Source organism: Monodon monoceros, unplaced genomic scaffold (assembly GCF_005190385.1).
Source record: "Monodon monoceros isolate NGI ecotype Baffin Bay Population unplaced genomic scaffold, NGI_Narwhal_1 Super_Scaffold_4, whole genome shotgun sequence".
NCBI classification, from domain to species: Eukaryota; Metazoa; Chordata; class Mammalia; order Artiodactyla; family Monodontidae; genus Monodon; species Monodon monoceros.
In genome coordinates this window covers 76,200,837-76,225,559 of record NW_021703781.1, presented here as the reverse complement: position 1 = coordinate 76,225,559, position 24,723 = coordinate 76,200,837, and the positions used below count along the sequence as shown (strand labels likewise).

Genomic DNA, 24,723 nt, shown 5'->3' with positions numbered 1-24,723 from the left:
ACCACACACGCAACATACACACCACAGACACACAATATACCACACATGCAACATACACACCACAGACACACAATATACCACACACGCAACATACACACCACGCACACAACATACCACACACACCACACACACAACATACACACCACACACATACACAATATACCACACACACCACATACACACCTTAGCACACACGTACCACACACTATATACCACACACCACAACACACACAGTACAAGCACCACAGACACCCTGTAACACACACACAATTTATCGCACACAACATACCACACATATCAACACAACACACACACAACATGCCACACACAACATACCCCAGGCACACAATGCACCTTGGACAACTCAGCACACTTAACACACTACACACAATGGGAGCGAAGTGGAGATCAGGGGCCCTGGTCGGGGTTTAGCGACTGTGGATGGAGACAGACGCCCCGCGCAGGGGAGCGGAGGCGGCGCTCTTGGCAACCTCGCCTCTTGTGAGTCCTGCCGCGCTGTGAGCATTTACAGGTACTCTCGAATTAATGAGTAATCGCATTGGCGGCTCTTACAGACAGACAGTACAGCCGCTAGTGGACGGAATTCTCCAGAATAACAGCACCTGAGTCTGGCCGCGGCCTGGTCAGCACGCGCAGCCCTGGGCCCGGCTGACGGCTGGACCGGCCCGAGGGAGGGTGCAGCCGGGCCTCCGGCTGCACATCCCCATGCCCGTCCTTTCCTGGGGCGTCCCTGTCCCATGTGCACACCACACACACAACCCCCCGCCGACCCCCAACACGTGCCCCCCCGGCCGCTGCTGTTCTTCGTGGCGTGGGCCACCTGCGTGCCTTACATGTACGTGAAGGAGAGCAGCGCCGTGTGCCCTGCGGTCGGTGTCTGCACTCAGCATCGTTTGGGCATCGTCCTTCCTGGCGCGTGAGGGGCGGCCTCTTCCCTCACCACGCACATACTTTCGTTCCACAGACACCCGCGCTTCCTCTCGTTTTCTCCGCCACGTGCATTTAGGTGGTTTCCAGTCTCTCTCAGCTGCCAATGACCGGCCCCGCAGGCCTCAGGCTCCGTGACCCGGGCGTGGCTCCGATGGAGGCGCCCGAAGGAGGGAAGGGTGTGACCTGCCCAGTCCTGCCGCCGTGTCCTGCCAGCGTGCCTGCCCGGTTTCCACTCTGACCATCAGCGGACGGGGGTTCTGTTGCCTCACATCTCCCCCAGTCCTTGAGATACCGGATTCATTTTTAAGTATTTACCATTGGAATTTAACAGTCTGTTCAGAACTGGCTCCCCTGCCCCTTCGCCCGCTCCAGTCCCACGCAGGGAAACCACAGCAGCAAACGTGGGCTGGGGTGAGGAGGTGATGGGAACCTTCAGGAACGCGTCAGGGGGAGGGCAGTTCGAAGGGGACCATGAGTCTCCAGGGCACAGTGGGAAGGTTTGAGGGGCCAAGGGAGGAGGGTGGGATCAGTTAGAGGACTGAAGGGCTGTGTGGGGCTAAGGGCCCAGTTCTCCTGGAAAACCAGGCACAGACACCTGGAGGACACAGAGATGAAGGACAGGGTGGGGTCAGCCCCGCTGGCATCTGGGCCAAGGTGAGAGACCAACTGGAGGTAGGCCCTCCGGGATCATCAGATAGACGTCCATGTCCCGGAGCACAATAGCCCAAGCAGTGACCCGTCACTGGGCCGCTCTGAGCGCCAGTTGCCTTGTATTTAAAATGGAGATAAAGACTCTAGCCGAGACTGCTGGTTGTGAAAATAAGTACAATGACCCATAGGAAAGCCCAGCCCTGTGCCTGACTTGAGTGAGCAGCCAATGGAAAAACCATCAGCCACCTGAGACAGTCTTAACATTCTTTGATTCTGGGACTGGGCCAGTCAGGGAGGCGTGAACATGCCGTGCTTCTGGGTTAATTCCATGCAGAGCTACACTGCTCCTACGAGAGCTGGGTGGAGCACACAGGACCACACACACCTGAGAATTACAGTCACCCCTCTCCTGTGTGGTGTCCAATACACCTGAAAGTAGAGAGTCTCTAACACATACATGGGAAGTCGGCACTTTACTGTCACACCTCTCTGGAACCTAAAAGATGAACCTGTTTTGAAGGCTAGATATTTCCAACCTTCAAATTAACATAGAGGTCACTGTGTGCAAAGAACATAAAAGCTAATTCAAACTGGCTTAAAGACCAAGCATAGAGGTAGATTCATGCTATCGAAAAGTCCAGAGACGGCTTCACGTATGACTGGTTCCAGGGCCTAACTGATGTTATCAGAATCCATTCTCTCTCCATCTTTGGCCTCTACCTTCTGTGTTGATTTCATTCTCAGGCACTGTTTATTTTTGCGGTGACAGAGGGTCTTCAGGCAGCTCCAGACTTACGTCCTCAGAGGGCAAGTAGAAGAATGAGGACCCTTCTTTTAAGCTCAGCAAAAGTCCTCAAAGTGCAACTTATTGTCCCTCACTGGGTCATGGGCCCCTCCCTGAAACAATCAGGCTCTAGGCGTGTGGACTTCAGTAGTTGTGACACATGGGCTCAGTAGTTGTGGCTGGCGGGCTCTAGAGTGCGGGCTCAGTAGTTGTGGCGCATGGGCTCAGTTGCTCCGCGGCATGTGGGATCTTCCCAGACCAGGGGTTGAACCCGTGTCCCCTGCATTGGCAGGCGGACTCCCAACCACTGAACCACCAGGGAAGTGGTGGGTGGAATGCTCTAATTTAACAGGTTATGTGCCCAACCCCTGGGCCAGGCTGAGTGTGAACCACACCCAGCCTCAGGGGCTGGTGCGGGTTGGGGAGAAGGGTGGGTACATGAAGGAAAACCAGAAAAAGGACAGATGAGGGCCAGGGACACACAGAAACTACAGGCCAACTCCAACAACAGCTTCCACATGTTTGTGAAAACTCTAAGCTAGCGAAACTGAGACCAGGCGTAAATGGAGACGTCCGGGTTGGTCTGATAACTTTCAGGTGGTTTTCATAGGGCATCAAACCCTTGATGGATAAAGAGATGAGGGTATCTTCAAGGGAATTCCTAATAGTTCCTTTTTACACTAAATAAAACAATCTGCAAACCAGTGACATTAGCTAATTAGTTTTAAATTATGAAGATGAACGACTGGGTAGAGTATTCCTGAGTAACATTTAAATAGGACAGATCTGCCCCCTGTGCTTGGCCTTGCCACTTGCTCTCTACTCCCTGTCCTTCATCCCAGGCCTGTCCCCCAAAGGCACAGGTAACTGGCAGGGTCCCCGGTTTCTCCCTCACAGAGGGGTCCATCTCTCTGACCAGATTCTGCAGAGCGTCTGAGTCTCAGGACCACCTCCTGTCTCCAGCACCTGGAGAATGTCCACCCGCCCCACACCGGGTACCTGGCACAGAGCACAACTTGGCAAAGAGGAATACTGTGAAATACTTATGGCTGGGGTTCCAGGAAGAGTCAGGGGAGTGAGTGCTGCGTCGTCTGGTGTCGACCACCAAGACGGGGTGGGAACACTGACGGAGCAAGCTGCTGCGTGGGGATGGAGCTCCTGAGAATTTTAATTTCCCAGATCTTTGTGCTGTTGTTACAAAAGCAGCAGACCGTGCATCAACAGAGAAATTCCGGAGTTATGTAGTCAACTTTAGGATCTTGCGAGGAGAGAATCAGACCAGAGACAAAGCTGTGTTCGATCAACTGCTTCCTGGCAGAAGAATCAATCGAGAGGGGAAATAAAAATGCAACTAGAGTAGCACCAGCCTGGTAAATTTTGAGAAAGAATATAGGATTAAAAATTATGTGAAATATGGTGTGACCCCAAAATACATTCAGAGCTAGGAATGTGGAGGAAAACTCGAGCGTCCTAGGGGATGCATTAATTAGAGCCCAGCAGACTACAGTTTTGCAGAGAAAAAGCAGAGAAGGAACATCCTGCTTTGCTTCAAAAAGGCTGATCAAAGACGGGCAGGCAGGCAAGGAAAGCTCTGTCCTGGAAGAGAGAAGAGAGGAGGGAAGCAAACAAGTCATCCTTCTTCATTTGAAGCTTGAAGGGGAAAAGATAAGGAGAGAGAAACGCATGGAGATCCCAGCAGAAAGGGGGATTAAAGAGGAAACAGCTCTTGAATGGAGGGAATGAAGTGCAACGTGGAAAACTGGTCATAAAAACGAGGGCCGCCATAGAGCTTATCCTTCCTTTGAAAGGACTCCAAGTCAAACGGGAAGTTCGGGCCATAAGTTAGTTTAGTACCATATCATGTGTCTCCCCAAGATGCCCAGCCCTCGTTAGCACAGTGTCAGCGCAGCGTTCATGGTTCTCCTGGTCTCTGTTGTTGCTCTCGCTGCTTCGTGCCTCGGCCCTGCTCCTGCGTCCCTAAGCCCACGAGCATCCCCATGAGCACCAGATGCTCCTTGACACTGTCATGCATGGGTACCATGTTCCAGTGATGCGGAGAGAATTCTGCCCCTGTCCCAGAGGAGCTTAGCCACTGTGTTTTGTAATGGGACAGACGTCCAGTCCTGGCTCGCTCCTGCCAGGGCATCCCAATAGCCATGTTCCTGTGTCCTGATTTGATTCACAAACACCACATTGCTGTCCCCTTCCAGCTCCCTGGTTAGAGCGTGAGATCCTTAGTGGGGAAGAGCCTGTCTCTCACCGTTTCTTCCTCTTCTCTTGCTCCACCTCTGAGCTTCTGCTTGGAAATCTAGCATAAGGACTCTTGGGGGCTCACAATTTTGGAATGAGCCAAGAGTTTTCCCATCCCCTGCGGGCATGGTGGTTAAAACGAGGCTTAATTTCTTAGGGAATCACCTGTGCTTTGATCGACTTAAGGGAAGCATTCACATAACAGATGAGGAAACTGGTATCTAGAGTTGTAAACTAGGTATTCGTGGTAATGACAACTTCATTTTTAAGTGGAGTTTAGGATACCTGAGCACGAGGTGTACACGCACTCACACCTACACACTCACGCTTTTACATGTGCTCTCGCACACAGGCGCACACGCGCAGACACACACACACACACCCCAAGGGTGATGACGAGCAGGCTATGTCATACTTTACTCTTTACCATCATCACAATTTCTGCTTTCAGCAGGGCAGGGACAGGTGTTAGTGCCACTGCTTTACAGAGCAGCTGAGGCTCAGTCACCAGGAGCCTGGTCCTGATGCTGCAGCTCGGAGCTGCGGGTGCTCACGGCAAAGGATGCTGTCACCCCCTTCCTAGTCACAGCTGCTGTCTCCGGAGAGAGGCATCTCGTGCATTGACACCAAGCCTTGGCACGTTCTCGTGCGACGCTCCCTAAGCTGTAGGCAGGTGTTACATTCCTCAGATTATGGTTGAGGAAGCAAAGCCTGGGAAAGTGGCTTCCCCAGAGTCCCTCAGCTGTAATGGGCAAAACTCCATCTCCAGCCCAAGTCTGGCTGACTCCTTGTTCCATATTTGCTCCACTAGATCTTTGGCGCAACTTGGATCCAACCTTCTTTTTCAGCCCCAACGTCCTCTACCCGGAGGAACCCCTCCCCCATTCCAGCCCCACTGTTTTCTACATGTTTCCGGAACATGCCCTACACGTGTCTCACTGCCTTTATCCCTGCTGTGTCTCGGCCTGGGACACACTCCTCTCCCCACCTCTCAGTGGCTTTGGAAGGTTCACTCTCCCACCAAGGCCCAAATCAAATGATGCCTCCTCCACAAAGCCCACCCTGGCCTCCCAGCCACTCCTTGCCATGCAGCTCAACCCTGCCTCGCCTGTTCCATCATAGACAGCCCTTGCTTCCGCAGCACAGTGCCTGTAGCATAGCAGGCGCTTCCTAGAGATTTGTTTACACCCCTGGGTTAAGGCACCCGTCCTGCTTTGGCTCACGTACAGTCGATTACTGTACCTTGCGCTTTCACTACCCTGCTGTAAGGACCTTCAGATTAGGGAACATGTCTGATAAGCTCTTAGCACTGGCCTTAGATGTGGGAGACAGCACAAGACGCTTTTAAAAATTCAACGAAATAAAAATACTCAGATGCCAGGTTATTTGGTACCTGAATAAGTCCACACGTTGCTGTGTTCCTTTAATGTCTTGCATTGATTTTAATTATGTAACATAAAGTTTACTGCACCAAGTTTTATATAATGAGATCAAATATAACACAAAATGCAGGAATACTCCTTGCTCCACTACACTACTGAAAAATAGTCAATCAACTTACTTTTCAAAGGGTAGAATTGACCAGCGTTATGGTCCATGGGATCAGAAATAACCATTATAATGAAAGTAACCATTTGCAATTTAGTGATCAGGGCAATCACAGCCATCATTTTTTTAAAAAGAAAGAAAGGAAAAGTTCTGCTTTGATTCAGTGTTGTTATTTATAATTTAACAAACACGTTGAATTGATCCATTTGAAGAAATTGACCAGAAATCTCAGCTGAGAAAGTGAAAAAAGGATCTTAGGAGGAAAACAAGTCAGAGGGAGTGAGGCGAGTGCTGGGAAATGAGCCTCAGCCCTCCTGAAGGACTGGCCACGTCCAAGGATGCCGAGGAGTTGCCCGCCATCCTCCCTGGTACCTCTCACCTGGACTTGAGTGTTCGTTGATCTGGGTGGATGTGGGTTTTCCAGATGTCACAGCTCAACCTAAATGGCCCATGGCAAAGTGGTCTAAGGGGCCGAAAAGTCAGGCACGTGGAGATGACCTTGCCTTTGCTGTCCTGTCTGCTAGGAAAGCAGGGCCCTGGGCCCACCCTAGCACTGTCTAGAACCTGGCACGTTATAGGTGCTCAATAAACATGGGTGGAATAAATGTGCTCTCCCCAAATTTAATCCCAGCCAGTTCAAATTTTAAAAAATCTTTAAAGAGTAGTAGGTCACGTTAAGAAAGAAATTAGCTTAGAGTGGGAGGTGAAGTTCATTTGACCTTGACCTCTGTTCTGTGACCTTCTGCTCCCCTAGCTTCTATCAGGCTGGGCTCGGCTGGCTCCCCTCCACCCCGCGGGCCACGCCACCTCTGGTGAGGGCTCTCCTTCTCCCTTCCTCTTCCTCCATGGAGATATTCATTCCGTCATCCTGCGTGAACATCTGTAGGAGCCACAGCTGGGTTTGGAGCCCTTCTGCACCATCTCCAAGGCTGCTCTGGTCCCCACCCTGAAGGACCCCCAAGGTCAATCTCAGTTCTCCCAGGCTCTACTCTCATTCAAAATTCAGAAAGTCAAAATCCCAGCTCCCTGGTCCCCAGACTGGCCCCCCACCCCCGAACTCTTTTCCATTCAAGGTCCAGCCCATCCCAGGCTCCTAGCTTGGCCCCCGGGGGGATCTCTGATAACCTCTGGCAGTCACCAGCCCCTCCCACGCCCACCCCTTACAGCATCTCCCTCATCCATCTCCCCTTCCCCATTCCCCCGTCGCCACCCCAGAGCAGCCCTCCCTCCCTCCAGGATTTTCAAATTGCGTCGCACCCATGCTTCCTCCACCCTTCCCTTCCCATCCATCTTACACATTCCAGAAGGTCGTGTTTCAAAAACACTGCTCGAACATAAGTCCCGCCACCCTCTGCACTCAAAACCACACGGCTCCCCACGGCCTACATGTCAGAGCCCCTGTTCACCCACGTGCTTGTGCAACAGTGTTTCCACGGGTGTTTAGCCATCACCTCCTCACACACTGATCACTGCAGCCAGACATCATTTTAATAGGAGGAAGCAAGTTCCGTGAAGTAGTTGTACACAAAACCACACAAGAAACTCGGCAGAAGGGCCCAGGGAATCCTGCAGGGAGGTGTGGCTAACCTGGACCTCAGAGGTTATGCTTCAGCCTGGAAGGCTCTGCCCGAGGGCTGCCCGGGAACAGTGGGAGCCTTTGGGTGAAGACGTGGCCCCAAAGCAGCTGCATCCCGCAGGCCAGAGGGGTGGCTGCCACCGGTTACAAGGCAAGGAGCCGGTGGATTTGATAGAGGTCCCGGGATGGAGGTGGGGAAAGGCAGAGGAAGAGGGGCCAGCAAGAGACAAGTCCCAGCAGTTGGGAGCTGGAAGTGCATAGAAGACGCAATATTGTCTTCTGTGCAAAGCGTGTGCGGCACGGTGGGTAACGAGGCCACAGGTGCAGCCTGAGGTCTAAAGCCAACGTGAGCACCTTGCCTGGCATCGACCACCGCCCAGGTCCAGTGCCCGCCCTCCTTCTGTGGCCCCGCTATCCTTCCGCATGTCTCCGTTTCAGCCCCAGTGTTTCTTTCTGAGCACACGCTGACCTTTCTCTCACTGCACTCTTGCTTCTTCGAGGCCGTTCACCTGGCCCCTGAGCTCCCCACACCTGCAGGTCCCCCCCATCCTCCAGAACTCCCTTCAAGGCCCCCGTTTCACATGGGCTGTTTGTCAACCATTCCTAGGTCAGCGCTGGGCTGACTGCCCAGCCTCTGGGCAGCTCTGAGTTTCTCTGGCATTTTGCACTTGGAATTCAGCTGCGCCCACCCTGGCACAAGTCCTTGGTGACTCAGGAGAGGGGCTGACCATCCAGAGTGGCCAAAGACAAGGGAGCAGGCTTGGGAGCCAGGTCCGTCTGGGGAATCCTGGCTCTGCCACTGACCAGCTGTGTGCCTGTGTTAGTTTCCTAGGGCTGCCGTAACAAATGACCGCAAAATGGGGGGCTTCAAGGCAACAGAAATGTCTTCTCTCGCAGTTCTGGAGGCCAGAAGCCTGAAATCAAGGTGTTGGCAGGGTTGGTTCCTTTTGGAGGCTCTGAGGGAGAGTCCATCCATGCCTCTCTCCTGGTTCCTGGCAGTCCTCAGCGTTCCTGGCCTTGTGGCCGCATCACTCCAGTCTCTGCCTCTGTCCACAGGGCCTTCGCCCCTGTGTGTCTGTGTCTTCTCTTTTTTCGGTCTCTTATGGGGACACACGTCATTGAATTTAGGGCCCACCCTAAATCCAGGATAATCTTATCTTGATATCTTCCACTGAATCACATCTGCAAACCACTGCCCCCTGTTGTTTTTTTGTTTTTTGCTGTTCCACGCGGCACGTGGGATCTTAGTTCCCCATCCAGGGGATCGAACCTTCGCCGCCTGCATTGGAAGCATGGGAGTCTTAACCACCGGACTGGTGGGGAAGTCCCCTCCCCCTTTTTGAAGGTTTATATTCACAGGTACCAGGGATGAAGACTTGGATATATCTTTTGGGGAAGCACAGAGACCATGGGCTCTGTCATTGGCTTCCTGTTAATGAAAGGGGCTCATCATACCTGCTTTAGAGGACTGCTGTAAATATTAGAGAAAACAGAGGCTTCAAGAGCCTGGTTCATGGCGGCAGGGAAGGGGAAGGAGTGACTGCTAAGGGTACAGGGTTTGCTTTAGGGGTGATGAAAACATTCTGGAATTAGACAGTGGTGATGTTTGTACAACTCAGTGAATATACTAAAAAACCATTGAATCGCATGCTTTGAAAGAGCGAGCTTAATGCTTGGTGAATTATTTCTCAATAGAGCTGTTACTTCTAGGAAGGAGCCTGGCTCAGGGTAACCATCAGTCATAGCTGCTATTATTATTACTGATATGCCAGTAATAGCTATTCTTTTTTTTTAACATCTTTATTGGAGTATAATTGCTTTACATTGTTGTGTTAGTTGCTGATGTATAACAAAGTGAATCAGCTACACGTATACACATGTCCCCAGATCCCTTCCCTCTTGCGTCTCCCTCCTACCCTCCCTATCTCACCCCTCTAGGTGGTCACAAAGCACCGAGCTGAGCTCCCTGTGTTATGCGGCTGCTTCCCCGATAGCTATCTGTTTTACATTTGGTAGTGTATATATGTCAATATCACTCTCTTACCTCGTCCCAGCTTCCCCTTCCCCCTCCCCGTGTCCTCAGGTCCATTCTCTACATCTGCGTCTTTATTCCTGACCTAACCCCTAGGTTCTTCAGAACCATTTTTTTTTTAGATTCCATATATATGTGTTGGCATATGGTAGTAATAGCTACCCTTAACATTTTTTATAACAGTTTGTTTTACCTCCTTGGTCATGTCTCCCAAACCTGATTATGAATTACATTTGAAATGGGAACCATGGGTGAGATGCCTTTATGGGTTCCGTGGGAGCTAGCCTGGTGCTTTGCACGTAGCAGGGGATAATGAATATTTGTTTTGGTTATACATGAGTAGTTCACATGGGAATTACTTATTGAAAATAAACCTGATGGTGCTACTGTGTTCACTAATACTGCTGCCATCACTGTGTATCAAACACAGATGAGGTGGGCTACCGCTTTTACCCGTGAGCTCCTCCCAAAAAGGACTGAAATTAAATTTCATGCCAACTGCATCTCTAACACGACTGGCAGCCCAGTTTTGAGCCCCAAAGTCTATTTCCAAGAAAATTCAGTTAGCAGTTGAACACAGAATTAGCAAGGTTAATTCCCAGTTTTGAATCATCTGATTTACAGGTCATCAGAATCCATGTGCCACTACCCTGCTGGCCTGGGAGTAGAAAGAAAAATCATATGAAGAACAGCGCCATTCAGCTGTGTTATTGCCTGACTCACCATTGCTTTGGAGATTAAAAACTGAATTTCGAGAAGGACAGAAACTTATCTTGAGGAAGTATAGGTCCCCTGAGTTATCACTTTGAAATCTAAGAAAATAGTAAATCTATTTAATATTTAAGCCGTTAAAATTTTAATAGATTCCTCTTTGTTTCCATTGAAGGAAAAACAATAGGGTTTTGAAATTTAAAGTAAGCCTGCCTGTTTTCAAAGCAGCAGCTCCATTTCTTCGGCCCCTTCCCCTTTGGCTTCTTCCTCTGTCACAGTCATCCCTGTTTCGGGCCCTACAACCCTCTCAAGACAGCACGGGAGGGAGGCAGGCAGGAGAGCGCAGGGGCTGAACATCTCAAGCCTCGGATACCTGGGTGGAGACGGGGTCCCACCTGTATCTCCAGCTACCTGTGTGCCCTCAACAGCAGGGAAAATGACCCGAGCTGTGCTCTATGGGGACCCACTGAGCCTGGATCCTAGGCAGAGTGCCATGAGGGGTGGCCCTCGTCATCTCCAACCGCCCCTCTCTTCTGCTTCTCCCATTCACCACCACTCACTGCCCCGGAAGTTGGCCTCACCCTCCCCTCATAAGGGCCAGTCCGGTGTTCTCCAGGTCCTCTTAATCTCCCCATAGAGAAGATACCCACAGTCTTCATCTTTCCCAAACATTGGCAACTGTCTTCTAACCTCTCTGCCCCTGCTCTACCAGTGGGAAGAGAGCCCCACTTTCAAAGTCTGCTGGATTTAAATTCCACACTCTGAGATACTTCCAACTCCAAGTTAACAGCTAAATACCTATGACATTCAACTTAAATTACATTCGCTTATCTAGTTTGGGGCCAGAAAGGGCTGTGAGAACATCGAATTTTCACATCTCAGAAACCCCGAATCCTTGAATTTTGTGTCCACTGTGGTTTCCAGCAATCTCTAGAGCTAAATGATTAATTATACACAAGGCAGTCCAAAGCAATTATTTAATTAAGATGTATTATAGGCTGCCAATTGTTTGGAGCAAAGGGAAAGGCTTCACCCCAGTTTCTCAACATCTGGCCTTTGGATGACTTAAAAGATAAAAGGAGATACCAGAACATTTTTATGACTGAGTAACAATTTCTAGAAATTTTCCATTAAGTAGAAAATCTTTTTCGGTCATGTGCTTCTCATGATTAGAACTTGGTGACAGATTTTACTGTAAGTGTTCAGCTTATTGAAATCCAATGCAAAATAGAAAATGTTGCAATGCAAAATGAAATGTCGGTGTCATTTTCTTTTTAGGGCAGGAAAGTCAGCTTTCTAGCCAATCTCTCTTTTCCCCTCAAGGGTATTCATTTTCCACTTTACCCTGGCCTTTTTTTTTTAAAGATCTTTTTCTTAATTTAGGGTTTTTCAAAATCAACTTTAATAAACAGAAATGTCCTACGACCCATTCTAAACTGAGAAATCTAAGTTTTAGTTCATAAAGCACTTTTCAAAGAAAAATATACAAGCCACCCCAGAGCTGATGACCAAAGTCCTGTCTATATGAATAGATCTACTTGGAGATACATGAAGACTGTAGTTTGGGGGGTTGGGAGTAGGGGGCCAGGGTATAGAAGAGAACAGTTGTATGTAATGACTTTTAATCAATCTGTGGGATTTGAAAATAGCCAAAACTTCTCAGTTACGCCAAACCACACTGGCTCCCCCATCTCTGAACAGTTAAGTGTCGCGATTATTGGTAACACACAGCTTAACTCTCCAGTGTTTTCCAGCTGCCCCGTGTGTCTCGGCGCGATCTTCTCAGTTAGGCTGCGGTCGTCCTGGACGTGATCTTGCTGTTTCTTTCACTGCCTGTAACACTTCACAAAACAGGGCTAGTGGAGTAAACCAGCTGAATAATAATGAACTGATCAGCTTGTATGGGTTCACCGGTTGCATTCAAAATAAATATTTGCCAAATAAAGCCTTTTCCTTCCATACTATTTGAGGATTGAAATACTGTTGTTCCATTAAAATTTAAGAAAGATTAAATAGTCACCTATAAATGGGCCATCAATAAGCATTCGATGAGTAAATGGCTGAACAAATGAGCAATAGTGGATGTTATAGGAACACCTTTCAAGCTCCATCCTTTGGAAACAAGCTCAGATCGTCTGAAAGAAACTGGTGGAGCGCCCGACCTTTTCAGCTGCTTCTTGAGGACTAAGCTATTTCTTTTTGTTTTTTTTTTTTTTTTTTTGCGGTACGCGGGGCTCTCACCGCTGTGGCCTCTCCCGTCGCGGAGCACAGGCTCCGGACGCGCAGGCTCAGCGGCAATGGCTCACGGGCCCAGCCGCTCCGCGGCATGTGAGATCTTCCCGGACCGGGGCACGAACCCGCGTCCCCTGCATCGGCAGGCGGACTCTCAACCACTGTGCCACCAGGGAAGCCCTAAGCTATTTCTTAAATCCTTGGAACTGATGCCCTAAAACCTGGAGCCCACGGACCTCATCCATAGTCCTGAATCTCCTGAAATTTTCTGCAAAATACTGTGGATCTACATAGATGTGAATTCTTCTGGGGAGAGTATAAGGAGGTTCATGCCTCAAAAAAGGTTGAGTCACTGTGTTAGAAGCATCTATTTACAATCAGATGAATTTTGCAGGAAAATTGTATGCATTTATGATTGCGGTCAACTTGATCAATAACAGAAGTTGCTAGATGTGTGGGAACTCTCGGAGCTGCTGGTTTACTGTTACCCAAGTTCTCATTTCTCTAAAGAAAAAACTGATTTCAACATCAGGAAGAGCCTTTTTAAGTTAAAGTACTTCTTATTCCACATTGGAAAAGAGAAAGGAAAACCAGTGTGTAGGCCGATGTTCCCCCATCACTTAAAGAAACTGACATGGCTCATTTCCAGGAAGGAGGACACAGCCTCCTGGAGCTCTGTCCTGCTCCAGAAGGTCAGACATGCCTTGGGATCCATGGCATAAGGCCACCTCTGTCTCTGCAAGTTAAAATATTTAGCAAATGTGTCCTTTTTTTTTTTTTAATCTTTATTGGAATATAATTGCTTTGCATTGTTGCGTTAGTTGCTGCTGTATAACAAAGTGAATCAGCTATACGTATACATATATCCCCATATCCCCTCCCTCTTGCGTCTCCCTCCCACTCTCCCTATCCCACCCCTCTAGGTGGTCACAAAGCACCGAGCTGATCTCCCGTGCTATGCGGCTGCTTCCCACCAGCTATCTACCTTACGTTTGGTAGTGTATATATGTCCATGCCTCTCTCTCGCTTTGTCACAGCTCACCCTTCCCCCTCCCCATATCCTCAAGTCCGTTCTCTAGTAGGTCTGTGTCTTTATTCCTGTCTTACCCCTAGGTTCTTCATGACATTTTTCTTCTTAAATTCCATATATATGTGTTAGCATACGGTATTTGTCTTTCTCTTTCTGACTTACTTCACTCTGTATGACAGACTCTAGGTCCATCCACCTCATTACAAATAGCTCAATTTCGTTTCTTTTTATGGCTGAGTAATATTCCACTGTATATATGTGCCACATCTCCTTTATCCATTCATCTGTCGATGGACACTTAGGTTGCTTCCATGTCCTGGCTATTTTTAGTAATGCTGCAATGAACATCGTGGTACGTGACTCTTTTTTTTTTTTTTTTTTTTTTGCGGTACGCGGGCCTCTCACTGCCGTGGCCTCTCCCATTGCAGAGCACAGGCTCCGGACGCGCAGGCCCAGCGGCCATGGCTCACGGGCCCAGCCGCTCCGCGGCATGTGGGATCCTCCCGGACCGGGGCACGAACCCGTGTCCCCTGCATCGGCAGGCGGACTCTCAACCACTGCGCCACCAGGGAAGCCCACATGACTCTTTTTGAATTATGGTTTTCTCGGGTTATATGCCCAGTACTCCCACAAATTAACTAAGTAAAATACAAAAAAAAGCATACTTTTCTTTAATTCTTTTTTTTGGAAGTATAGTTGATTTACAGTGTTGTGTTAGTTTCTGGTGTACAGCAAAGTGATTTGGTTTTATGTAAATAAATATATAAATTATATATATTATATATATGTTATTTTTCAGATTCTTTTCCATTATAGGTTATTACAAGATAATGAATATAGTTCCCTGTTCTATACAGTAGGACCTTGTCGTTTATCTGTACTGTATATAGTAGTGTGTATCTGCTAATCCCAAACTCCTAATTTATCCCTCCCACTCCCTTAGCCTTTGATAACCATAAGTTCGAGAAAAGCATAGGTTTATACTTAACCGTATTTCAGAATCCTTTCAACTATTTAGGAAATTTAGTTGATCAGGATGAATAATTCAGGTGTAGGAATTTTCCTTTAAAAAAAAAAAAAAGATTTCCCTCCTGAATCATGTCTGCTAATCCAGATCTAGTTATTTTCTAGGCGGATGAAACATCTTTTCTCTCAACTCTTCTCCCCAGCAGTATATCCTTGAGAAGTAAAACACAAGCAAACGAAAAACGTAAAGACTAAACACAGTCGATTCTTTACCATAAAATATTTGAAACAAAAAACTTCGCAGACTCGGTTTTCAAAAGATTTGCAAAAATAAATCAATGCAAACATATGGTACAGGAATGTCCTTTCTAATTCAGGACTGAGAATATAAATAAATTGGTATTTCTCCTTTGATTCTCTGAATAAGAACTGGGTTTTAGCCATGAACAAGAAACTGCCCTTAAAAGTTACATAATTTTTCTTCTTTCTTTTTCAACAGGGGACTTATTACATTTGAAAATAAAACCTACATTTTGGAGCCAATGAAAAATGAAACCAACAGATACAAACTCTTCCCAGTGGAGAACCTGCAGAGCACCTGGGGATTCTGTGGATCAAACACAACGGGCCTCGCTATGCATGACAGGCTCCCACCGCCCTCCCAGACTTGGACAAGAAGGGTAGGAGGGAAACCCCACGTGGCGTCCCTGGGGAGCTGGGGGCTCCAGCTAGGGACATCCACTGCTAGGCCGTCTGGAGAAATTTTGCCATTTGTGTCTGAGGGATGGAGTTATTACCCAGTTTATCTGGAGGTGGTTGCTATGATATGGGCAGAACATAATCAGATACTGAAAGCTTCATCGTTGTATTAAACGTCAGCCTCAGACTCATTAACCTATGCTGGGTAGAGTTGAGCTCAGAGGATACAAAATCACAACTCCGGTGAGAACCTTCTGGGCCTAGACCCAGGAGTCTGCCCCACCGTTGGGCCCCTCCATGGTACACAGAACTGAACCGGAACCTCCACACCCTCGGGCAGCTCTCCCTTCTACAGGAAGAGACAGACAATATGGAGGTTTTGCCAACGCAAAATTAGGGTCTTCAAAATTAGGGTCTTCATAATAAGACCCTATAATTAGGGTCTTCATTAGGATTTGCACAGCATTCCCTGCCACTGCCCACTCGCCTGCCCTGGGTCTTGGTCCAGCAGTGTGGCTGAGGGGTGGTGTTTACCCCCAGTCCATACTAGGGGGCGCCTGTCCCACTTCCCTCGAGGGGTCTCTGCTTCCTGGCCACCTGCCCCTGGGTCTGCTCATCACAGGTCTTCCCTTCTGCTGCAGGACTGGAGAGAGTAGCTGCCCTAATGGAGTCTGGACCACAGATGTCCCCCCCGACTAAGAGGTCCCCCCCTGGTGCAGCACCAGGACACCTGCACCCCGAATGGCTGCCTGACCCTTTTACATCAGTATCACGTGGGCTCCACAGACCGCAGCAGAACTCTTAAAAAGGAGTAAGGGTAGCCACATCTGGCTGGAGGCCCTGAACTCAAAAGACTACAACCCGATAGGAAGTTATCAACGACTTCCTGATTTTTCATCTCTATCTTTCCTGTTCTTCTGTTGACAAGAAATGAAGAATTTCTAGATATGATGTCACTTAACGATGTGCTTACATTTGATGGTCTGGGGACATGTTTTCAAGGTTCCATTTGACACCCTTTGTCCTTCCTGACTTTAATTTGAGCGTTACACTGCTTACCACTCAACACTTCATAAATATTGTGCCTCTTTTTATTCCTAATCATTTTTCTCAATTCAGACAGTAAACGTTATCCTAAGCGATTTCTTCTCCTTCTTAAAATTTTCCTCCTACCTGTGGAGAGGTGTGTGTTCCCCTAACCTGCTTTTAACTGAACTGCTTTAGGACTTTTCATTTTAACTTTACATTCATTCTTTCCATCCTGATTCCACCTATATGACCCTGACTTCCTCTGTTTGTTAACATCCTCCCAAGGTTTTCTGCAGCAGGTGCTTGCAACCTCTTTTTTTCTTGTTTTTCCCCATCACACCCCGTCAGGCACTGTGGCTGACTTTGACGTTGACACTCAGTAGTGGGACTGAATCTCAATCCCAGAGAAAAGGACTTGAAAAGTGCCCCCACCTCCACCATCAGCAACAGCTTGACAGAATCTTCTTCCTGCTCTCCTCCCCTGAGCCATCTTAGAGTGACAGATTTAAGAGATGGAATCCCAAAGACCGGCCTCTGTGGTCCCAGGGCATATTTGTTTCACGCTTACTCTTGCCTTTGATTCCAGACCTCAGATAAGATGTGATGAGGCCGTAGCTTTCACAGTCATAAACAAGTAGAACATTTGCATTTTGTTTTCCAGGCATCTTGATTTGAGTACCTTGTTGATCACACGTTATCCACCTTGTGCGATTTATAACTTGACAGTTTAAACGGCACTCAAATATGTTTGCCATCTCATTTGGAAGTCAGTCCTGACTTGGTCAGGCCTTGCCAGCCATATTTTAATTCTTCACCTAAGCTTACGGCTCCCTAGAACTAGGATTGGCACAGTAATTTCCAGTCATTTTGACGTGTAGAGAGATGGAGAAAACCTGAATAACAATGTTGTTTTGTTAATTATGCATATGCAAGTGTAAATGAACCTTTACATTGTAAGGGGGAGGCATTGCATGCACTTCAACGCCGTTCTCAATATTCCTCTCTAGAAATAGTCGGGATTGTTTTTACGGAAGAGAAAAGGTCTCTGACTTAAAGCACATCTATATTGTGAAAACAATACAAAACACAATTTTCAAATAAGTGGAATATGTGAGAATTGAAATTATACACAAGACAGTTTGGGGCAGTACCTTTGGGAAATATGAAAGGGAAATACTCATGTTCTGTGCCCCTTACCTGCCAGACTTAACACTGCCTTTATTTATACTCAAAAATCAATGTAGCTGCATCGAACCCATCTAGTTTATGCACTGCAGCAACTGCATTTGCTTTTTCCCAGCACTTTTCTGCCCCTACTAAATGTTAACTATTGCACAGATTGGCTGCAGACTGAGATTTTTCAGCAGATGTGTGTGTTTTTCTTCGACGAGCAGCAGGAATAAATCTGCACTCGGGGTATGCACTGGCTATAAGATAAGCTTGAGCTATTGTTTGTCATTTTTACAAGGCTTTACATTAGATTTTAGTGAGAACCCAAGTTGCTTCTGGAAGGGTGCCTGCAGTCCCAGGGCTTCCTCACCGGTTCCCTCCTCTGCAGCTTTTCAAGTCCAGCCTGCAGCGCCCCGGCCACTCAGCCCTCCTGTGACTGATCCCTCCCTGTCCATCAGCTGTTCCTTCAAAAATGCAAACGAATTTTAACAGAAGCCTGAGCAGACTCTAAAGAAGGTGAAGGCCATAAATCTGCTACTGGAGAAAAATCACATGATACATCCCGAAGGCAAATGTAAATTATTTTTGAATTATCCTCTCCAGGGATTATCTGTGCTATTGTTCCCCTCCACTAGTATGGATAATTAGGAGTCAAATGTAAAAGTCAATGCCTTCTCTAGAAAGCCATGTTTGCTTGGGCTACTCAGTTCAAATAGGACATCTGGTCAGGGAGACCCCGTAGTTTCCTCAAAGGCAGCCACTCTGAAATGGACCAGGGCTGTTGCTTTTGGGTTTCTAGACAGGCTGCCATATTGGTTTAACAGAAGTCACAGTAGTGATGGTGGGAGTAGTATTAACAGTACTGTGTATTTTCTGTAGAGTCTAGTAATAGTTGAATATCTGGAACTGGCCAGAACCACTGGAAAATGTGTTAATTAGAACAGACATGTTTAATTTTTCTCTAATATAACCACCCTCACCTCTGTACCTCCTCTAAGAGGCCATACATACCAAGTTCCTTTACTGCCTTGGTCGTTCTTCAATCTTGGTGGATAACAGAGCCAGCACTGCTATTGCTTCCTTGGCCCTGAGCTCTGAGCATCTCTCAGTGTGAACCGAGGTTCCAAAATATCCAGGTGTGGATTCCTATTGACTCTTGTATCGACTGAAACTCTAGATGAGTAAATAACAGCTCTCACTTCTGCCACTGGCGTTTTAGACTCAATTTCAATACTTTGCATCTGTCCCCATTAACATTCAGTTCATCAGATTCAGCCCATTCTTCCAGCATTTGTCTCGTTTGCTTGCTGGTTCTGCAGCCTGTGTTATTAGCCAGACCTCAGAGGCTGTACCCCACGCAGATATGATCTGTGTGCTTGGTCCCCATGCAAATCGTTGGTAAGGATGGTAGAGATGACCTTTCACAGCAGAGACCAGGACTCAGTTCATACATATTCATAAAGTGGGCTTAGAGGCCATGCACGGAGCCTGGCTTGAGCCAACAATGATCTTTCTTTACTCAGAGGAAGTTAAACCAAACTTCTGATTCATCAAATTTGCTGATCTTACCGTCTATGGAAATGGTCCTGGTTCCATTGTTATTGTTTCGTTGTTGTTGTCGTTTGCTTAAAACATCCAACTTGAATCTGTTTGCCTGTCTCCATCCTTACAGCCTCAAACTGTCACCAGCGCTCACCTGCGCCCTCCACTTCCCCTATGGTCCTCCAATAATCCGTTCTCCTCCCAGCAGCCAGAGTGATGTGTAAAGAACCTCACATTCAAGGGTCCCCCACTGCTCTCCGATAATTAGATTACCGGCCAGCCTCCTCGCCATGGCCCCTGTCCTCTGTCTCCATCTTCAGCCACATCTCATCCACACTTTTCCCTCACTCATCAGACGATAGCCATCCTGCCCACGGCTACGACACTCCAAGCTCTCCCCAGCCTCAGGACTTGTACTGTTTCAGGGACCTGGCCCATAGGAAGAGAGAGTTGCAATGAGAATTTATTGTCACCCTCATCTCGACTTGTTTTCTGACTCGGGTTGAGTTAAGTTCCCGATGCCAGGGTTCTTGTTGTAACATGTGTAGGGGTCATTCTCCCTGAGAACTTGGCTGTGATGACTTTGAGAGGCCCAGGAACAGCTTCCCGCTTGCGCAAGACTCAAAGAACCCCTCGGTCTGCACCTCGGAGTAGAGAATGGTTGGGCCATTCTCAGAGGCTTATATACTCTTATCTGTCTGGGGAACGGCTTTTGTTTATCATCACCCCCCCAAAATGAAAATTCAATCAAGCAACCAGTTTCAAGTGTTGCTCTGTATATCAAACATTTTAAATATGATTTTTTTAACCGGCTAGCCCAGATAGGTGGAAATCATGTGGAGGTAATTTAAGCCTCTCTGTGTGTGCAGCTGAGGGAAGAAGGAACCTTTGCGGCCATGAGCCAGCCACTCCCCCATGGCTTTCTATTATTATGTGGTTAGGTTTCTCTCTGAGCTAGCAATTCTCTGCATTCATGAGAAATTTTGGACTTCTCTGAAAACTGCAGAGACAGGAAAATTGGGTTCATGTGTTTGTTTTCATTATCTGAAATTGTGTATTTTCTAAATGATGATCCAAGGCCATTTGGAAATATCCCCTGGTCATTTATTTCACCCCTTTGCAGTCTGAAAGGTGTAAACGTCTGAACAACCAGGGCTCTCCCTACGAGTTTTTCAATGGGAGGCTAGTTTATTTTTTCTTTAATAGAGCTATATTTTCTTCTGTAAGATGAGCTGAATCTGTTAATGGTAAATCAGGGAATTATGGGGGGAAAAGAGGCTTCTGCTTTCCAAACCTGAATAAGGAGAAGGGACAAGACCTTCACACTGCGAGAAGGTGTCTCATTTTGCATAAACCAGTGGGTACCACTGGGGCTAATCTTCTTTCCTCTGTGTGTATGTAGTTTTCACCGTAAAGCATGCCTACGACATATAGTTACAAAGCTTAACTTTTGTCCCTTGTAACGTTGTAAAAGTATATGAGAAATTATACCTTTCATGGTGCTTTATTTTTCCTTCCTCCATAAGGTTTCCAGATTTCTTTAGGGATACCTAAATTCATGAATCATTACAGCTGGGCCGCAAGGAGGAACACTGCTATGATACAAACATTTTTCCTGTAAAAATCTGTTTGGAAGATCGCGGACTGATGGGGATTTGTTTTATAAAAGATGTTTCCCTCAGGACTATGTGACTGGAAAGCTGATTCAAAGCATGCCTCGGTCATTTTTGCTTTTGTCTGAAAGCGTGGTTATAACATGCAAGTTTTCAACATTAAGCAGTGTGTGTAGTTAACTCACACAGCAGTGATATCAGTTATGAGGACCGAGACCAGTTCAACCCTCATTTCCTCCGACTGCATTTTATTGCAGAAACTGAAGGCTTTGTTTTTTGTTTTTAATGTTTGCTTCTTGAGACCACCCTCCACGAATTGCTTTTTTTTCTCCTGAAAGTGCCTTTGGGATTCTCCCAGTAATTCATGGAAGAGTACAGATGTTTTTTGAAGACACATGATTAAAATGTCACCCACTTCAGAGGCTGCCTTGATTTGGGAGGGAGTTCCTATTGGGCTCTCTGCATCATCTTTAGCCCCTACCCCTTGATATACAATCTCTGTCTTCTCCTCAACTATTGCACTCCTACCAATCCTTTTTCTCCCGTGGCATGTTTCAGTCTTTTTTTTTTTTTTTCTTGACACCGTTCCTTCCTATTCTGTTTCTCTTGTTCCGTTCTGGTTTTCCTCCTAGCACCTTCTTCTCGCCTGGCTCTGTTCCCCATTTATCCACCTGGCTGTTCCCTATTCTTCCTCTGCTTCTAACCGGATTTTTAAATGATCACCTGCAGAAATCAGCTCCCTGGAATGGACTACTCAGTGTTTCCCCAGAAGGGCTATGCAGTTCCTGCTCCAAATATATTCGCTTTATATATCGGCTTTTCCCACATCACAAAACTAGACCGCAAAGGCCAAGGGAACACCCGTGAGACCCTGATCCCATCATCTTCTGTAGTGATCTTGAAATGTGCTGCATCCAGCCCGAAGTGAAGAGTTCATTGGCTCCTGTTCCAGAGAGAGCTTTGGTTTTGCTTGTTTACATATGTGTTTTGTTTAATAATGATCTCAGCTTGTTCTGATCCTATAATCAGTGATTCAGCAGAAAGGTTAGATTCCTTTTTAAGGATTTCCCAGATGGAAATGGAAAGTGGCCGCTCACGTTGAGAAGGTTTTATAGAGGTTTTGGGGGTTGGAGGTGAACTTCTAGGTGGGACAGGGGTGTGGGAGCCAGTGATGTCAGTAGGGCGGGGTGGGGCCCTAATTCAAGTGCTTGAGTCGAGAGACATTGACAGTGTTCGGGAAGCCCCAGAGAGGCAGTCAGGGAAATTAAACCCATGTTTACTTTTGGCAGCAAAAAAGAGAGACCCTCAAGACGACCAAGTATGTAGAGCTCGTTATTGTGGCAGACAACCGAGAGGTAAGAACTCTCTGAAATTTCTTGGTTGGTTTAAAAAAGAAAAAAGGCAAAAGAAAATGTTTAGCAAGTTATTACTTGCTTTATTTAACCTCATTTTCCACGAGGCCTTAAAAGCATTGTAAACAACCCACTGAAAAAAGTGGTTTCCTGATATTATAAAGTATAACATATTAAAAATGTATCTGGTATTACAGAATATTAGCAAGGACTGCAGAGTTGCCATGTAGCTAAGCTCTCCAAACAGGGAGAATTATTTGTGGGAAATGGCAGATGGTTTTAGAATGTATTCTAAAACACTTTTGAGAAAAGTTTAGTTTAAACATGTCCGATATGTCCTAAACCAAAATGAATGAATGAATCAAGGCTGTAGACACAGCAGAAAAACCCTACCTTCCAAAGTAGGGCTTGATGCTGTATTAGTTTTTTTTTCTTTTAATTAATTTTTAATTATTTTTTAGATTATCTTCCCTGTGTCCTTTTCTTGCCTCTACTACCTATTATGAATTAGGTGACATTTTCTCCCAGACTGGCTCAACGCATATGAATGAAACAGATTTGACAATTTCACAGGCAACTGTTCCCATTCTGGAGGTTCAGATTAGCCGGGAGAAGTGGGAATTTATTAACTTTTTATCCATTCTCCGTATTGTTTGACTTGTTGCCATGCGCTTCTATTACTTTCACTCTTTAATTTTTTAAAAACAAATATAAAGGAGATTTCGGAGGAAGTTAAAATCAAGTTGATGATATGAAGAATGGCTTTGGACGGCCTTCTGGTTGTGTCTATTTTCTCGATGCCAAAACATGTCACTGCCTCCATCATTTATGAGGCTGGAAAATTCACAAAAGTTACTGTCTTCTGAGCACTTGGCTTGGGTGAATTTCAGGGAGTTTCAGAAAGTCCCTGGATGGGGAAATTACTGGGCAGGATGGGAGCTCACTTCACCATAAACCAAGGAGGGCCCTGGGGGATTTGCAGAGCCTGAGACTTCACATTTCCAGGAGCTGGGAAGATGAGATTTGATTGATAGTCTAGCCATTGTTAATGCTGACATTTAAAATTATTAAGTTTCAGAGGCAAGGAAAAGACCTGGAAAAAGTCAAACAACGATTAATAGAGATCGCTAATCACGTTGACAAGGTAAGTTCCTTGCGGGTAATTAGATCACTCACAGCATGTAAATGTTTGGGAATGAGGTGGAGGGAATGAAACACATCCCATCTGACTTAGGGAGGTCGGGTTCTGCCTCCGGTCCTGGGCTGGTACCCAACTTCCCCTTCTTCTGAGAATTCTTGGGACCTGGAGCAGCTGCAGGAGATGCCACCCCACGCTGTCTGGACCTCAGTGGCCTTGGCATCCATCTCCCGCCAGGCTCTCTTCTGGCCAGGAAGGCGTTTTGACCTCCCCAGTTAGATCCAGAATCCCAATAGGGTGCATCTGACCCTCTTGAGAGCTCCAAGCAGGCCTCTTTTCAGGTCTCCCTGGGCAGGTCCCACAGGCCCCCTGAGGGTGAGCTCTCACTGATAAGGGACCCACGGGCTCCACAGTCCCAGGACACAGAAATCGGCTTTCGGCTCAATCGGCTGTCAGAAAATTCCTCACGGAGAACTCGGGAGGGAGCTCACCTTTGCAAAGGTGATTTCAGAGCTGGAAGAGATCCTGAAAGTCTGCTCTGACCCAGGTGTATTTGCTCGACAATGCTCCTTATGCGACCTGTTCGCAAGGAGGTGGAACCATCTACGTACGCCACCTGCCTTCAGCGACAGACCCTGCAGGGAGAGCGTTGGGCTGTTTGGTGCTGAGGGCTCTCAGCGCAGAGCATGTTGGCGTTGCCTGGAAGCTTTCAAAGGCCTTGCTGCTTGGGTGTCTGGGTGGGGCCTGGACATCAGGCTTTGTAGGCGCTCCCAGGTGGTTCTCACGTGCTATGTGGCTGGCAGCCCCCGTCTGAACGTAACCATAACTCTTAGCAATAGCCTGTCTCCTGCCTCTGAGGACAGTGGGAGAGGAAAGGGGCCCCGGCTCATTGCTGAACCTCTCATGGCCGGGATTCTCTGAAATGCTCACACTTTACACATAGCAGTTTGTGGATGCTTCACGGTAGCTATGTTTCCAAACAATCCTATTATATAATATTTAAAGTGAGTTTACAAAGCTTTCGGGAAAATGGAAACAAAAGCCTTCCGGAGATTCAACTCCATTCTACGAGGACTCATGGGCGGTACCGAGCGGTATGCATCAAGAATTCGGAATGTATCAGATGTAGTCCATCTGTTCAGGGAGGTCACAGCTTTGCAGAGAAGCAGACCCATAAGCCACTTAGCATGGACCAGCGTGATGGGAACCAGGTCGATGCTGTCAATCAGGTGCTATGGGGATGCAGAAGAGAACCACTTACTTCTTCCTGGGCATCAGGGAGGCTTTGCAGGGAGGCGATTTTGCAAGGTGAGTAAAGTTTCACCAGGAGCACAGGCGGGGAGGGCCTGGCTTGCTCCCCACAGGTCTGGACATGGCGAGTAACTCCATCTAACTAAGCGGGGTGTGTGTGTGTGTGTGTGTGTGTGTGTGTGTGTGTGTGTGTGTGTG

General features: G+C 47.3%; 1 protein-coding gene across 1 annotated transcript in view; it reads left to right on the top strand.

The window, feature by feature from the left end:
* LOC114908456 (disintegrin and metalloproteinase domain-containing protein 12-like) overlaps positions 1-24,723 on the top strand; it is a 668,284-nt gene that overhangs the window by 543,730 nt on the left and 99,831 nt on the right. Inside the window, exons 9-11 of the mRNA XM_029244622.1 lie at positions 15,231-15,411; positions 22,074-22,139; positions 23,209-23,280. Of these exons, the coding sequence (XP_029100455.1) occupies positions 15,231-15,411; positions 22,074-22,139; positions 23,209-23,280 (319 nt within the window). The remainder of the gene's footprint in view (positions 1-15,230; positions 15,412-22,073; positions 22,140-23,208; positions 23,281-24,723) is intronic.